The sequence below is a fragment of the Telopea speciosissima genome, chromosome 10 (genome assembly GCF_018873765.1).
Source record: "Telopea speciosissima isolate NSW1024214 ecotype Mountain lineage chromosome 10, Tspe_v1, whole genome shotgun sequence".
In the NCBI taxonomy this organism is placed as follows: domain Eukaryota; kingdom Viridiplantae; phylum Streptophyta; class Magnoliopsida; order Proteales; family Proteaceae; genus Telopea; species Telopea speciosissima.
The window spans coordinates 55,184,589-55,200,215 of record NC_057925.1 but is presented as its reverse complement, the minus strand read 5'-3'; the positions used below and the strand labels follow the sequence as shown (position 1 = coordinate 55,200,215).

General features: G+C 38.7%; 1 protein-coding gene across 2 annotated transcripts in view; it reads right to left on the bottom strand.

The window, feature by feature from the left end:
• Positions 1–15,627, bottom strand: part of LOC122641873 (folate-biopterin transporter 1, chloroplastic-like) — a 38,760-nt gene that overhangs the window by 12,894 nt on the left and 10,239 nt on the right. The window contains exons 5-9 of one of the 2 annotated variants that reach the window (XR_006329977.1): positions 11,953–12,101; positions 11,612–11,866; positions 11,299–11,467; positions 11,108–11,200; positions 1,669–2,045 (exon numbers count right to left, since the gene is read on the bottom strand). Coding sequence is in view for 1 of the 2 variants with exons in the window: in XM_043835191.1 (XP_043691126.1) it covers positions 1,743–2,045; positions 11,108–11,200; positions 11,299–11,467; positions 11,612–11,866; positions 11,953–12,101 (969 nt within the window). In the remaining variant the exon portion in view is untranslated. Of the gene's footprint in view, positions 1–1,621; positions 2,046–11,107; positions 11,201–11,298; positions 11,468–11,611; positions 11,867–11,952; positions 12,102–15,627 lie in introns of those variants that run through there. The other variant, XM_043835191.1, reaches the window with a different exon arrangement.

Sequence of the window (15,627 nt, the reverse complement as noted above, 5' to 3'; positions counted from 1 at the left end):
ATTAGAATCTGATTTTGGTACCAAATAATAAATGAGATGAGAATGTTATGGGATGAGATTCCCAATGGTATCAATACCAACATACCGGTTGGGTATCGGATATAATTGAAACCGCCAATACGCTTTCAAAATGTATATTTTATGTTTTTGTGTTCAAGTTTTATGACTGTAGTTGTATTTAGGTGGCATTTTTTCTTATGACAGTTTCAGCTGATAGACTTTTAATTCTAATTCTATAAACTTGTTTGGTAATAGCAATAAAACCATGTATGGACTTGTTAAGTTTATCATAATTAATTCTCTCATTTTAAGAAATTTACATGTAATCTGAAGGAGTCTGAATAAATAAAACTATAACATGAATCGATGGCGTTATAGCGCCTTCTGATATAGTAGGTTTAGTCTCAGTTTCCTTAGGTTCATTTGGGTATGGAAAGGCAGAGGAGGCACTTGTTGGAAGGCTTACAACTAAAGGTGCAGGTTTGATAGGTCTAGTTGAGTTGTTTGTTTATCAACCACTCTACTAGTCGGCGTTGGCTCCACTTGTGTTTGACTTTCATCATCATGATTTTTGTATTCTAAGTTGTTTTCTAAAGGTACACCTGAAATGTCATGACAATGAAAAGATTCATGACACTAATAATGGAACTATCATGTTAGAAACTATTAAAATTTTGGGAAGCAATTTTCTGTCCGGGAGTGTAGCCTACGCCATCACTCCCATGTGTCTATCTCTCTCATCATCAAAACAAAGAGGTAGAGATATCTTTTCATATGGGGAAAAGAGAGATAGACTCATGAGAGTGCAGAGATTGACTCATGAGAATGCTGATGTAGACCACACTCCCGGACAAAGATCTTTTTCCCTAAAATTTTTCTCCTTTTTCTACAATGCTTAAAACCGTTTAAGAACCGATATCATCCTATCCTATTAATAATCAAGACCGGATCCTAAGTTTGATCATGTTAACTAAGCAAGACGGTTCTATGATTGACACCTTTGGAACCGCTACCAGTAAGGACCTATCCCAAACACCAAAATCGTCCCAATTGAGACCCTTACCTAGAGGGGCCATAACTTCCACAACTTCTCATTGACAAGGTCTCGATTGGTAGGAAGCATTTAAATGCATTTCTAGTAGGATAATAGGATTTATTTAAAAAAATTTTAAAAATAATAAAACAATCGCTGCACTGAAAACCTAACACCTAAGACAAATCACCAGTCCCCCTCAGAAAAAAATAAGAAAAAAGAACTCTGCCTAACAGCATGGCTCCCGTACCCTGACATAAATGGAGGCAAAATTACCGCCCTGCCCCATGAATGCAAAAAATCCCACCTATATATATATTATAGGCTCCCAGTGCTGGGGCAGGAGCCACACTGCCAGATAGAGAACCCTCTCCCAAATAGATATCACACACATCAAACCCTCAGTTTTCCTTGGTCAGAAACTGAAATAAAACTTGTCAAGGATCAATGGGGACGACATATTTTTATCTCTTCAGGAGGAAAAAAATAAGTACGCATTGAAAGTATCTACTTCATGGAAAACCCAGTTGCCATGCCTCAAGGTCCTGAACCAGGATAGATTCGCAGAGATATTGAAAGCGCAAATGTGTGGTAATCAATGTGGAAAGATCCTTTGGATAAACGTACATATTTACAATCTTCACTTAGTTCCTGTATCCTCAATGAAACAAATCAACATTGTCATGCATCCAGCCAAAGGCCAACAGCCTCAATTCGACTTTGTCTGCTCGACATCCACATTATCCTTTGTTGTGGAATCTGGGCTGTCACTGGGAAGAAGGCGGAGGAGTGGCAAAGGAAACAGGGAACTGATGTTGCAGAGAAATATCAAGAGAGTTAGGTGGTCAAAATTTTCCCTTGTGACACCAAAGAGTTTGGTCAAACCAGCACCCAAAAGCCCGCCAATGACACTACCTGCATTAGAGACGGACATGAGGGTAGCAAACAGTGTTGCTTCCATACCCTGTGGACATAATCTCGCCGCTAACACCAGAACAGGCATGAATGATGCCTGCAATATCCCACAATCTTAATTGTTAGTATAACCTCAATTGCTCTGTTTTATGCAGAGTAAAAAAAATTTGAGATAAATAAATCACAAGAACCATTTCCACATTTTGATAACATATTTTTATTGATTCACTTGGGTTCTCAATTAAATATGGAAGGCAGGCAAGCAATCTTTGCTGACAGTACTATTCTTACTTTACAATATAACTACTATTTCCACTGCTGTTCATATTTTTTTAATTTATTTGTGTATTCAAAGCTGAAGTTTATGACAGTTTATATAAGGTGTTAAAATCTAACCTAGTTCTGAACCAGGCCAGATGACCCGATCAGCACCAAGAAAACCTTTGTTACTTAAAGATCCTTTCACAACTCTAATTCGGCATTCACACCTCCCAAGTCTTGTCAAACGGAAGTATATCACTTGGAAACAAAATACTGTTGTAGTTGTTTACATATAAAATAGATAAATAGAAAAGAGAGAAAACCAAGATTCATCATGGTCTAACTTGTGAGCCAATGTATGTATCTTTTCAAAACTACAAAGAGCCTTACAAAAAATACATTTTCCAATGAAAAGGGTCCTTGACAAAATACTTTTTAAATGGAAAAGGTGCCTCTTACAAAAGACATGCTTGTAGAAAGCATAATTTTTGCATCCATATGAATCTCTAAAAAAAGGAATGGATTAAAGGCCTATACGTATCAATTTCTCTCTTTGTGTGATGACCCCCTTACCAAAGTATTACACAATATCACCAAGAAAAGAGTTTATTAGTGAGTTTTTCGGGATTGCCATCCACCCCCATACTAAGGTTTTGTTTTATCGTGGAAGTGGTTTGCCAATAAACCCATCATCAAATTCATTATTGAGTGGGGTAACATAACACCTTAAAGAAAATGTGTTTACTTGCGCAAATTCAAGTCAATTTTCTTTTTTATTCTTTTTTAAACCACTGTTCCAGCAAATACACCACGGGACCTCAAACAATTATACTCGTAGGACACTTCTTCTCTCTCCAATTTGTGCTAAAACTAATTACACGTAAAAATAGATATTCTTAATCAAGTCTGTACATGTTAGATTTTGGACCAAAATAACATCAGGTATCTGTAGAATCAAAGTACGCATGTGGGGTTTTAAGAAATTTAAAGACCCAAGAAATACAAATTGAAGATGTCCACTTGTTTGAAGTTTCCAAATAAAGGAAAACAAAAAATACTTCGCATTGTCCACAACAGGCTTGATGCAGTTACACACACTTGGTTAGACAGGCTTGACCCAGCCTGGAAATCGAGGCCGAGAAGAACCAAGTTCAAACCTGGGTTTTCGTCCAACAAGGATAGTAAAAAAATGCATACTCAGTGCCTGAGGCTCCCGCCACTGTGGGGTCTGGGGAGGGTCATAATGTACACAGCCTTACCCCTAGCTACACAGAGACGCTGTTTCCCGACTTGAAACCGCAATCACTAGGTCGCAATGGAGCAATCTTACCATTACACAAGGACAGTTAGGGGTCTATTTAGGGTATTTTTATATTTGAAGTTTATTTAGTTTTACTGGAGTTACCCAACAATAGGAGTAAGAGTCCTAGTTAGTTTCAAGTTTTTGGTTTTAGGTAATTAGGAATATTCTTTGAGAGTCATATATGCAAGGCTATCCCCTCAATCAAATTTTTTATTGGAATGAATAAAAGTGTTTTTGTTTTTTATTTTTCTTATGTTGCTGAGCTGCTGGTTGTGTGACTAGTTTCCTCTGTTTTCTCTTGGCTAGCCTGATCCTTTCTATCAGATGTGCTCTCTCCAAACTCACTCTTTTAATCTTCTTCTTTCCACCATGGGATACTCTGTTTCTCACTCAATTTCAATTTGTTCTAATCTGTTATACCTCATTCAATATTGCTTAGTTTGATTTGAGATTTCACAGTTAACTTCCTGCTTTTGAATTATGTTTATAGTTTACAGTTACAGTACCCTCTTCCATAGATCTGATCTACATGCCCTATTTTTCCTGGTTTTCTTTGCAGCTTGCCATCAGACCACTTAAATCCCGCTTAAATTATAGTTTTCTGCTCTTGACCTTGTTAAAAGGCCTAGGCAATTCTGTCTCAGAAATCCCAGATCAGATTGAGAGTGGTTGAGTGAGTTGCGGCTCATTCTTCTGATCTGGTTCCGTGTTGAGAGGACTTATCAAAAGTTCCTCCTACCCTTGAGTTCTTTATATTTCATCCTTATCTCTAAAATTTAATTTCAGAAAATCCCCTGCCTAGATTTAACTTACTCTTTCATCCCATATTCTGTTTTACTTTCTTAAAAGGGTCATTTGCTGTTCAGAATTACAGTTTTACCCTTCTCTTAAAAAATTGTTTCTGTTTATTCCTATTCTAAATTTAAATTCCAGTTTAGTCCTTTCTTTCAATCTTATTTCCCGTATCTCCCTATTTATGTCTCCTACCCAAAAGGGGGTCCTGAATACTTCTGAATATTTATGAAATTGCCACTGCACCTATATTAGAGTTATATTGACTCGTAATGGGCAGGCCTTGGCGCAACAGTAAGGTCGTGGAAACAGCCTCTGTGCAAAAGCGGGGGTAAGGCTGCGTACGTCTGCCCCTCCCCAGACCCCACATTGGTGGGAGGCGGGAGCCTCTTGCACTGGTAATGTAATTCTAGATGGTTATGAGGCCAACTAGAACCAATAACCAGGATCTGCTATGGATTAGGGAAATCGTCTAGGTCAAATTATATGACATTGTGAAATTAGGGTTAGGGTTTGTGGCCTAGGGCTTGATGATAGGGTTAGGGTAAGTTGATGTAGAGGAGTCTTCCAATAAAGGTCCTGAAATGCTTGGATGAGGTTAGGTATGGAAACTTGAGTGAACAATAGATTAGGCTAAGGGTTTCTCGGTTTTGGGAAAGTGGAAGGAGGGGAAATATAGGGTTTAGGGTGGTCACCTAAGGCTGGTACTAGAATCGAGTTTTCCTTATAGTGAGAGGGAAAGATCGAATCCATATAGGTGGGATTTTGATGAGTGGTTTGGTCTGAGTGGACTTTAGGTAATGGGAATGATGTTCAGAGATGGTGGGAATGTTAAGAGTTAGGTTTAGAGGATTAGAAGAAGGGTTTGGGGTTGGGGTGTTGTACATGTTGATTGAACTGGTTGGGGTGTTGTACTTGCTTGTTGATTGAACTGTTCTTGAGTCTAGTAGCAGAATCCCAGCAGCTGAATTAAATCTTCAAGCTATCGGCTAGGGCAGAACTAAAGCAAATTGAAAACTTGAATGCAGATCGATGGAGAGAGGCAGTGAAGGCTATCTCAGCCTGGGCATCTCACCCTCATAACCTATCCTAGGACAGTGACAATTGCAGAAGCAAAATTCTTATTCATTAAATCATGGGGGCTCAATTGGAGCTCTTACATATATATAGCCTTATGGCTGAAAGAAAACAAACTCTAACCATGACTCAGACTCAAAACAGAACTCTGAACTAGGAATACTAACTTTCTAACTAGGATTCAAACTTGCACTTGGAATCCTAATTAGAGTTACAACTCAATAAAGGACTAACAAAAATACCAAATAAAAAAACTAATTAAACCCTAACTTCAGCTCACGATTAATGCTGGTGTAGGGAATCCCTACACCTACCCGATGGCTACTCTACTGCTGGTGTGGGGAAGAATCCCTATACCTGCAGCTGGTTTTCGACAACCAATTTACATTAACTGGGTTCGCCCATGGTTTTAATTATCGGCCGATATGATACGATACGGACTGATACGTAATGGTATAGGTCGGTACCGATACGATACATACCGTGATACCGATACATATCTTTTTTATAGACAATGATGTGTCTCGGTTGGAGTAGACACTGAATTTTGTCACCCCCCCCCTCGACAATGATGACAACTGGACACGAACAGACATCGGTATCTCTCTCAAGAAGGACTCTTGCCCATACATTTGAGCCAAATCACCCTGACATCCCTCAAAATGACTTATAAGACCCTTTTACCAAATGCTGAAGGAGGTACTGCTTACTTTCCCCGACCACAGCGGTCACGTCACACCGTAAGCATGGCGTCATGTGGATTACCAGTTTACCACGGCGCCATGAAAGGCCTTCCACGGTGCCGTAGAGGACTTTCACGGCACCGTGAAAAAGGACAAACGTCATCATGGTGATGTCATCCACGGCGCCGTGGAGTCTCCTTCCACGTCGCCATGGAGGACCACCACGGCGCCGTGATTTGTGGGGCTCCCCTATAAATAGGAGGGTCCCCCTCCCTCATTTTCATGGAAAAAGAGGGTGAGGGAGACCTTCCCAGTTCGCTTTCTCAGCCTTTTTTGCCTTCTTTTAGGCCATTTGAGTGATTTCGAGCAGTTCTCTTAAGCTATGGGTAGATCCGTTGATTACCCCACGTGAATGACCAGTGCTCCCATTCTAATCAAGTCGTTATTCCGTCCGCATACGGATAACGAAAACCACCTATCCCAGCCGTTATTCTGTCTACATACAGATAACGAGAATCCCTTATATAGTTGTTACTCTGCCCAAAGTCTGAGTAACAATACCCATCTCATATAGTCCTTGCTCTGTCCGACAAGAGAGAGGCAAGTCGGTCATCCGTCTCCATTCAAGCCGAGGGACATTGCATATTTTGCATTTGGTATTTTATTTCATTTCTTTTATTTCTTGATAGGTATTTGTCTATTTTCTTATTATTTTTGGCACAATATAGACCATTAAAGTAGTTCACTATAGTGTACATAGTAAATGATTTTTTCATGTTTGATGCATCAAAATCCAGCCTTGCATGTTGGTATAGGACATATTATTAAAAGAGAATTTTTGAAATCTTGCATCTAGTAAAAAGACCGGTTTAACCGGGCGAGATGGGGTGTTAATACCTTCCCACGCTCGTAACCTGACCACTTACCCATAATCTCTGACCAGACCATATGGAATCACGTAGCCCTTTCCGCTAACCCCAGATGGGGCTACACCCATTGGGTCTTAGGCCCTAATCCTAGGTGGCGACTCCATTTCTTTGAAGCATGATCCCAATCCCCCATAATGATGTATCAAAATGATACACGATAATCCATGAAAGGCAAATCCTGTCGCCATAAGGCCGAGGAAACCCCCCTCACAAGGACCGCGGTACTTACAGTTGGCATCGTATTGTATCGGCCGATATTGTCCGATATGATACGATACCGACCGATACATACTGGTATTTACGATACGTACATTAAAGGGTTCTGTGAGGGTATCAGTATGTATCGGCCTATACGAACCGGTACAGATCGATACCAGCCGATACATGTTGATACGGCCATTAAAGGCCCATGTGACTATCAAACTATGATTTTGTTTTTGAGATCAGAGATTGAAGGAGTTTTCACAGAAAAAGGTAGGTTTCAGAAAAACATGATCTTTGTGTTAAAAATTTAAATCATGGTTTTTAATCCTGTTTTGTGCTATAAATTGATAGATTTAAGTAAAACTAAGTTAGTTTGATGTAGAAGGGGTTCAAGTAAGAACCACTCTACAGAAGGATCCATGATAGGTTGCAGCAGAACATCAAAATAGCAACAAATCAGAATTAGTAACTTAGAGAAATAAAACCAAATCAGCCAGCAGTTTGGATCCAGACTTGGATCGAGTGGAGGTCCTATGGAGGTGATCTTCTGCTGAAAATTTGGTACAATTCTGCTGGCAGAATAGGGAGTTCCAGGGGTGTTCCCAAATAGAAGGTTGGAGTGTAGCTTGCAAACCAAAGGAAATCTGGCCACCAAACCAGGGTCGAGTGTAGGGCCTGGTGCGGGGGTTCAATGCTCCAAAACTCTGCAGAAACTGATGAAGAATGATGGAGTTGTGGGGCCTTGAAACTTGAAGCCAATCTAGTACAGCAGCAGCAATACTTGGTGTTGATGGAGGAATCGATTCAGGTCTGCAAGGGCTCTTCAGCAGCAATAGTTGCAGACACAAGAGACAGCAGCAAGCACTCATTTGGGAGCAGAGGAATAATAAAGAAGAGAAAATAGAATAGGAGGGAAAGATAAGGAAATTCGGCTCTCACCAGCCCTAAGGTTTCAGCTCTCTCAGCCAGGCTCTCTGCCCTTCAAGCTTCACAATCAAACTTGAGAATAACCATGCTTGCAGCAGGAAAATAACTTTCATTCAACTTAGTAAAATCGTGGGGAATGGCTACAGAAGCCTTACAATTAATAGAGGGCTATGCTTGCACCTCAAGTTAAAAGAAAATAGAAACTACTGAAAATAGAAAACTAATGAAAATAGAAACAAGGCTTTATAGTTCAGCTAACATGCAATAAACAAAATTAGAAACTATAAAATAGAAACTAAGTCAAACTATAAAATAGAAACTTAAGCCTACTTTCTAAATCTAATATTAGAAACTAAACTAAACTTCTAAATCCCCACTCATAGACAAAATTGACCCTTCTAAAAAGCCTTCACATGATCTGGTCTTGGGCCCCATAGGATCTTCTAATAATATTCCACCAAGACAAAATAAGGGGCTGTAGCACTGTTCACGTGAACAGTTTTTTGGCCTCTTTTTCTTCGTATTTTGTCCTACATCATAGTTGTTGCATCAAACTTGATCATTTGCAAGGATATGTACACAAATCAATGAAAGTTTCTTGTCTCGTTATACGTTCCTCTCCATTTTAGTGTTTATGAATGATACATGTTATATGTTGCTTATTTATATTGTTTTTTGCTCCAAAAGTGTATTTCCATGTGTATATTGATCATTTCCATGTGTATCTATAGCATACAATACATATCTCCGATATGTACGTCTCTTAAAATCACCCTTCTGATACGATACCCGATACCGATACTTTAAACCTTGGGTACAACCTTTTTTTATTGACTCGTAATGGGCCCTGTGGTGACCCAAAAGCTGGGTTTTGGAACCCCAGTTTGCATTAAGGCTACACAGTAGTTGCGTAGTTAGGTTGTCTTTAGTTGTCAACCATGGAACTATGACAAGATTTTTAGGTGAGAGATTAACTAAGATTTTCAGAGAGAGGGTAGTGAAAATAATCTGATTGCCTAACAGTTTTGATGAGAAAAGATGGGACGGAGTCAAACAGCCTGAAGAACTGGAATCTGGAAGCATCATACAAAACAAATAGGCAGAAACAAAGAATTAGTCCATGATTGATGCCGCATTCACATCAAGGCAAGATGAAATCATGATCTAGGTTGAAAGAACCGGTAATCACCAATATATATTAATTTCAAATTGTGCAACACCTCTTTCTCTTCTTAGTTTGACTCGGAACAAAAATAAAAGAAAACTCTCTACATATCCATGAAAGTTTCTGGAAAATTAAAGATTTTCACTAGGGCTGAAGGTGTCGGCTAGCTTAGCTGGTAATGACTATGGCCTGTTGTTGCCAAGTCCTGGGATTGAATCATGCCTTCACCTTGTGGCATTGGGTTGGGGGGTTAAGGGATAGGAAGGAAATTGTAAACATAAAAAAGATCTTCACTATGGCTTGGAGAGATAAAACTATAAATAGACTCTGGTCAAAAAGAGGAATGTATGAACTGGGAAAAGACTATATAGATTTTGCTTATTTTATACCTAAAGTTTGGTTATTTTCATAAGGGCATCAAGGCCTTCGTAATTTTTCAAGTAAACAAATGTGGACGTCATTGTTACATGCCCATGGTAACTACCTATTAAGATTTTATACAGTTCATGAATCGCTTAGCATTCTGACACCAGGCCTGATGCAGTATCTAGGCACCAGTAGCAATGCCAAAAGAAGAAGAAGAATAGCTTGCGATTTCAGAAATTTAAGAATTTCTATTTTCTCTAGGAATCCTATTCTTAGTCTACTATGGAGTTCTAGTTAGTAGACTTATCTTTTTAGTTTCTTTCCAATTTTGAATATGTTTATTTGTCCTAGTTCAGGCAGGATTAGGATTCTATAAGTTCAATCCTGTTTGGGTTGTTTGTCTTTATTAAGTCAAGTCGTAGAATTATTAGAAATTTGAGTCCATAGTACATTCTAAGTCTATGTTCTGATTTTAACTCAGCGTTGGAGTTGTTTTAAGTATTTTGTTGGTCAATTAAGTAGCTAGTTTGATTACTAGTTCGTTTAGGCTATTTCTAGTCATGTTAGGAGTCATATTTTGAGTCTATATATATTAAAGTAACCAGCCATTAAGGCACACAAATTTGATGACGAATTATGTTTTTTGCCTCCTTAGTGAGATTCAGAATAACTGGCTGTGAGATGCAATAAGACCCTTGGTGAGATGCTAAGGAAGTCTTGGTGAGATTCCAAGCTAGGGTTTGGTGGGATGCCAGCTCTGAGGATCAGGTGGGATTCCTGTTTCATATCTTCTCTGCTTTTATATTCTCTGCTTTTATCTTCTTTATTCAATCAAAACCAAAAACAAATCAGGTATTTGTGCATCCCTTATTTCAGTTTTTCTGATTTCACTGTTGTGCTGAACCCTAAACTCTAGAGTCCTATTGCCAATAGGATTAATCCATAACTCCAGATCTGACCACCTGATTTCAGTCAGATTTTGAGGACTTATTCTAGACCATTAAAGAGATCTTTAACCAGAATTTCAATTCCCTCTGAGTTGTTAATTGTTACTTATTGGATTTATTCTAAATTTGGTATTTTTTCTTTCACTCCGATTCTGGTTTTCAACTAAGTTTCTAAACCTAATCCCTTAGGCTTCTAGAAACCCATCACCACCACCACTTCCTAAGCATGGGTAGGGTTGAAATGCTCAATATTTAAGTTCAGGGCCCAACATCAGGGATCTATAGTATCTCTGTTATCAAATGAACCTTCCAAATATTATGGACAAGATTACAAAAGAAGTTACCCTGGAAATCCATGGTACCATCTCATTTTTGCAACTTCCTCCTTCCATATCAAATATGATGGAGCAAAAGCGTAAAACATAGCCCAAAATTACAATTGATAATATAATCATTTTAATATACAAAATGCTTATAGTTGAAGCCTTAAAGGGGGGAAAATCACCTGCCCAAGGACAGTTATTATCAGAGAATCTCCAATTGAAAACCACTCATCACTTATACCTAAGTGCCGATTTAGTCCAGTAACAAGGAATATCTGAGAAAGAAACACGTACTAGAATTAGATATTGAATATGACCATGGAATTTAGAATTCTCAAATGTTGGGAAGTCTTACACATATCCCCACACAAACCTGTGTCATCCCGAGAGCTGAACCTATAACTGTTGTCACTATAAAAATCTTCCGCAGAGGAACATTCTTCAGAAACCCATTATACAGCCCAACACCCAACAGAGATGCAATTGAAGTAACAAGCTTGACGCGACCTAGAAATTCAGGAGTAAAACCAAGTTTGTTTGTCCTGAAACCCAAAAAAGAAACCAAAAAGAATCCGAGACAAAAAGGAAATGATAAGGAATAATTGAAATAAGTTACAAGCATCTGTGAAGTATATCAACCTAAAAATAAAGGATAAATGACCTTAGTTGATTGTCATGGAACATACGTAAAGAAAAACATGGCGGACTCTGAATGTGGTGTTGCTTGCCACAGGAAAATGAATAAGGTGGGCAATAACACATTAGGCTGCTTGACAGCATCCCACAACTGAATCATATTCTGTTTTGAATTTTCAAGAAAAGTTGTGCCAACAGGAAAAAGACCATATCGTTTCACTGTACCCAGCATAGGTTGTTCTTTAACAAGAACAGAAACTGCAGACGTTATCAAGGGAAGCAATGCCGTCACACCAAAAACATACCTGCAGATTACAAAACCAACAAAAATAGTTGGCTAGGGTTCAAATCAGTTCAAGCAATAAAATCAATGAACAGAGAGGAAACATGCCTTACACCGTATGCATCAACCAAGGAGCCACTAAAATAAGCACTCACAATCCCCCCAAAAGCTGAAGACCCCCAACATAAAGATTGAAGAGATCCAGATGTGCTTTGTGACTCACCGCGGGCTCTTTCTACAACCATGGAATCAACAACCTGCACCATACTTTGGTTTCAGAGTCAACATTGTGAATATGCGACAAGACCAAAGATAATGTGATGACCAACTACTGAAAATCTTGTTCCCACAGGCCACGGGCCACAGCCCATCTTAAATTCAAACATTAAAAGGTTTCTAGCTTATTCAAATATGCACTCCTTAGTCCTTATAGTCTTGGTAAAACATTCGATAAAACTCCGTCAATAGTAAACAATTAAAAGAGTATTCAAGCTGAATACCTTGAATAAATTGGTAATGTCCACATCTATACAACAAGAATATAGCAGAAAACCCTTGAGACAGACTGACTTGTGACAAAATCCAATAAACTTTCTCCTGCCATAATACTAAATATGCTCCAAATAAGTGCATCAAAAAGTTGACAAGTTAATATACTTTCCACATATAATTACATCTACTGCTTTTTGCAGTAATAGAATACAGTCTACTCAAGAAACACATGTGGACCCATTTTAATAAAGACATGTGCTCCAGAAGGAGCAAGATGACACAGGATAGGCAAGGTCCACCTAGGCAATGAAGCATGCACCGAGGAGATCCTTTTGGCAAGACAGCTCCCCAGTCAAGAGTATGTCCACTATGTTTTTTCATTGTTTTGTATTCATTGTGCTATATTTACCTATAATAAATGTGTGGTACAGAGTATCCTTTTTTTAATCTGTAAGATGGAAGAAAAAAAAAAAAAGAAACTAAATTAGGTTTGCTCTTTCACTATATTTATTTTCTGTTATGTGCATATTGTTAAGATTATTGTGTTAAAGTTGCTGGTTATTGGTATTTATAAGTTATGGTTGTCGTTTATTAGTTATTGTCTACCATAGGGATATTTTAGTCTTTATATGTTACTATTTTAGGTTTATGTGAGGGTGAACATAAACCTAAGCTACATTCGTGACTACTTTCAAGTTGTTATCAATCAAATTGCTACCTGTGGGGGCGTCTTTTCTCCTTCTTATCGGTAGTCTCCCTCTCTACCTCTTCTTCTTCTACCAACTTCCTCTTCTCCTTGTTTTCTTTTGTCCTACTTTGTCACATGCATCAGAGCAGGTCTAACTAAGATTCTTGTATGGTTAAATCAGTTTTGAGAGTCTCTAAAGAAGTCTGTCTATTCATATTTGCAGCAATATTGCTGCTTTGTTGCTGTTCTTGATTGATCATGATATCTGAACATGAAGACCGAAGGTAATCTATACTTCCATTATCAGATCTCTCCTCTGCAAGTTTTTTTTTGTTTGGAGTCTCCTGATGATCAAAGGACATGCAGTTACTTTTCTTAATGATCTGACCAAGAAATCTCTCTACAAAGGACCTGTGGACTGCGGTTGCTGTTCTTGATGATTTGATCAATCAATCTCTCTTTCTCCATGTTAGTATCAATCCTGGAAGGAAGGGAATCTACCCCTTGGATGTGAGTCATCCTTTGAAGGTTCTTCCCTGGCCTATAAGGAGTGCTTGATTGAAATTTCAACCTAATCAGATAGGTAAATTGAAAGTTTTGCAGGTTCCTATTTTTTAGGACTTGGAGATTCTAATTCTGTTCCAATGCAGTATTTCCTTATATGTTGACGAAGACCAATAATCTGTAAGCAGGGTTTTAAGTATCGGCCGATATTATACTTGTTTTCAAAAAAAAAAAATTTGTATTGACCGATACGGTCCAATACAGGTAACACTTGATACGCCTCCTTTAAACTTGCAAAACAGGGCGGCTGTGGCGTTGGCCGCATTTGCTAACTTCTATGGAGGCTGCACTAACTTGGTTGCTGAGCTTCGAGCTTTGAGAGATGGACTGCATTTGTGCCAGGAGCTGGGGTTTCTTGATGTGGTGGTTAATTCTGATTCAGCTTCTACTGTCAGAATGGTAAACCACAAAAGGTGTAATCTCTGGAAAGGGTGGTACTGGTTCCAGGAAACATTGGAGTTGATATCCTCTACACAGGCCAGTGTGTCTTTCGCTTTCCGGGAGAGCAACAGGGCGGCTGACTGGTTAGCCAACTATGCATGTGACTCTATGGCCTCTACTGTTTTCCAACGTGGCTGCATGCCTCAGGGTGCTTTTCAAGTGTTACTTAGGGAGGACAAGGCGGGACTGCCTGTTCTTAGAAACTAATGTTGGGGGCTTGTGCCTTCGGGTGGGTTTGGTTAAGTTCTTGAGTGACCATGAGTGACCCTTGTCTTGGGATGGGGTAAGGCGGCATGTCCCCCCCATGTATTCTTTTATTATTTCATTGCTTTTAATAAAATTCTAGGGGCTGGCCCGGGTCCCAGGTAAGTTCGGGTTAAAAAAAAAAAAAAAAAAAAAAGGGGCAAAACAGAAACCACGAGGGAGATATGTAACTGAGAGCAACCGAAGGCCTTGGAAACTTGTTTTTTCCCTTCAGTATAAGTTGGAGGAAACAATCTAACATAAAAATGACTCTAATCTTCACCATTTCAACAATTTTTGGGGATTTACAGTGCTCAAATCACATATCGAAACAAATTTGAGCAAAAAAATGGTAAAGTTGCAGATCTCTCTTTTTTTTTTATGCTCAAATCTCTTTTTTATCAATTTTTAGTTTTTGTTTTTGTCTTTGTTCTGCATTACTAGATTAGGTAAAAACAACTCAAATCCTTGCATTAAGCTGATATATATTTGCATATTGCATAATAAGGTGTTTTATACTTCAAAACTATATTTTATATGTAACATAAGCACATCCAGGCATTCCTGACCATTTCCATGTGTATCTATAGCATATCTTGCGCTTCTCCAATACGATATGATACATTTCTTAAAATCACCCCTCCAATATGATACCGATACTTAAATCCATGGAACTAAAACTCGGAACTTGACCAGGTTTCGACCTTGGAAAAAATCGAGATCTCGCATCGAGTTGGTGTATTTTTTTTTTTTCAACTCGAAGGATGGTTTCGGTGAGTTTTAGACCTAGTTTGGGTCTGAAACTTGGTACTCAGCCTATTTTAGCCATTTAAACACAATGGCTCTATCAGATTTTGCAAAAACAAAGTCCAAATAGGAGTTTCACTTCGGACCCTAGGTTGGTAGGCGACGACGTACTAAAATACCCTACTCTACACATAATTTAGTAATAGAAAGCAATCAAAACATTCAATTAATGTAAAACACCTTAAATATGCATTAAAAATGTTAAAGTGTACAATACATCAATCTGTTTAACATATCACATTCTATCATCCCATAAAATGTAATTGACACGTATTCAGTCCCAAGTCCCAACTCGTTCCACATAGTCTTCCCATGTCATAGTGATGTTGTAGTGTTGCACATAGTTTGCCAAAACACTTATATAAGTGTTGTCATCAACATATGCCAAGTCCCCTATCCTAGGGTATAGAAGAGGCGGTTGCCATGAGACTTGAGATCCACTGCTATTGTCATATTGAGGCATGTATGGGTGTAGCTAGTTTGGGACTAGGAATATGGGCCCAAAACCTGACCCAGTGCTTTAATTTTCGAACTCAAGTGCTGACCGC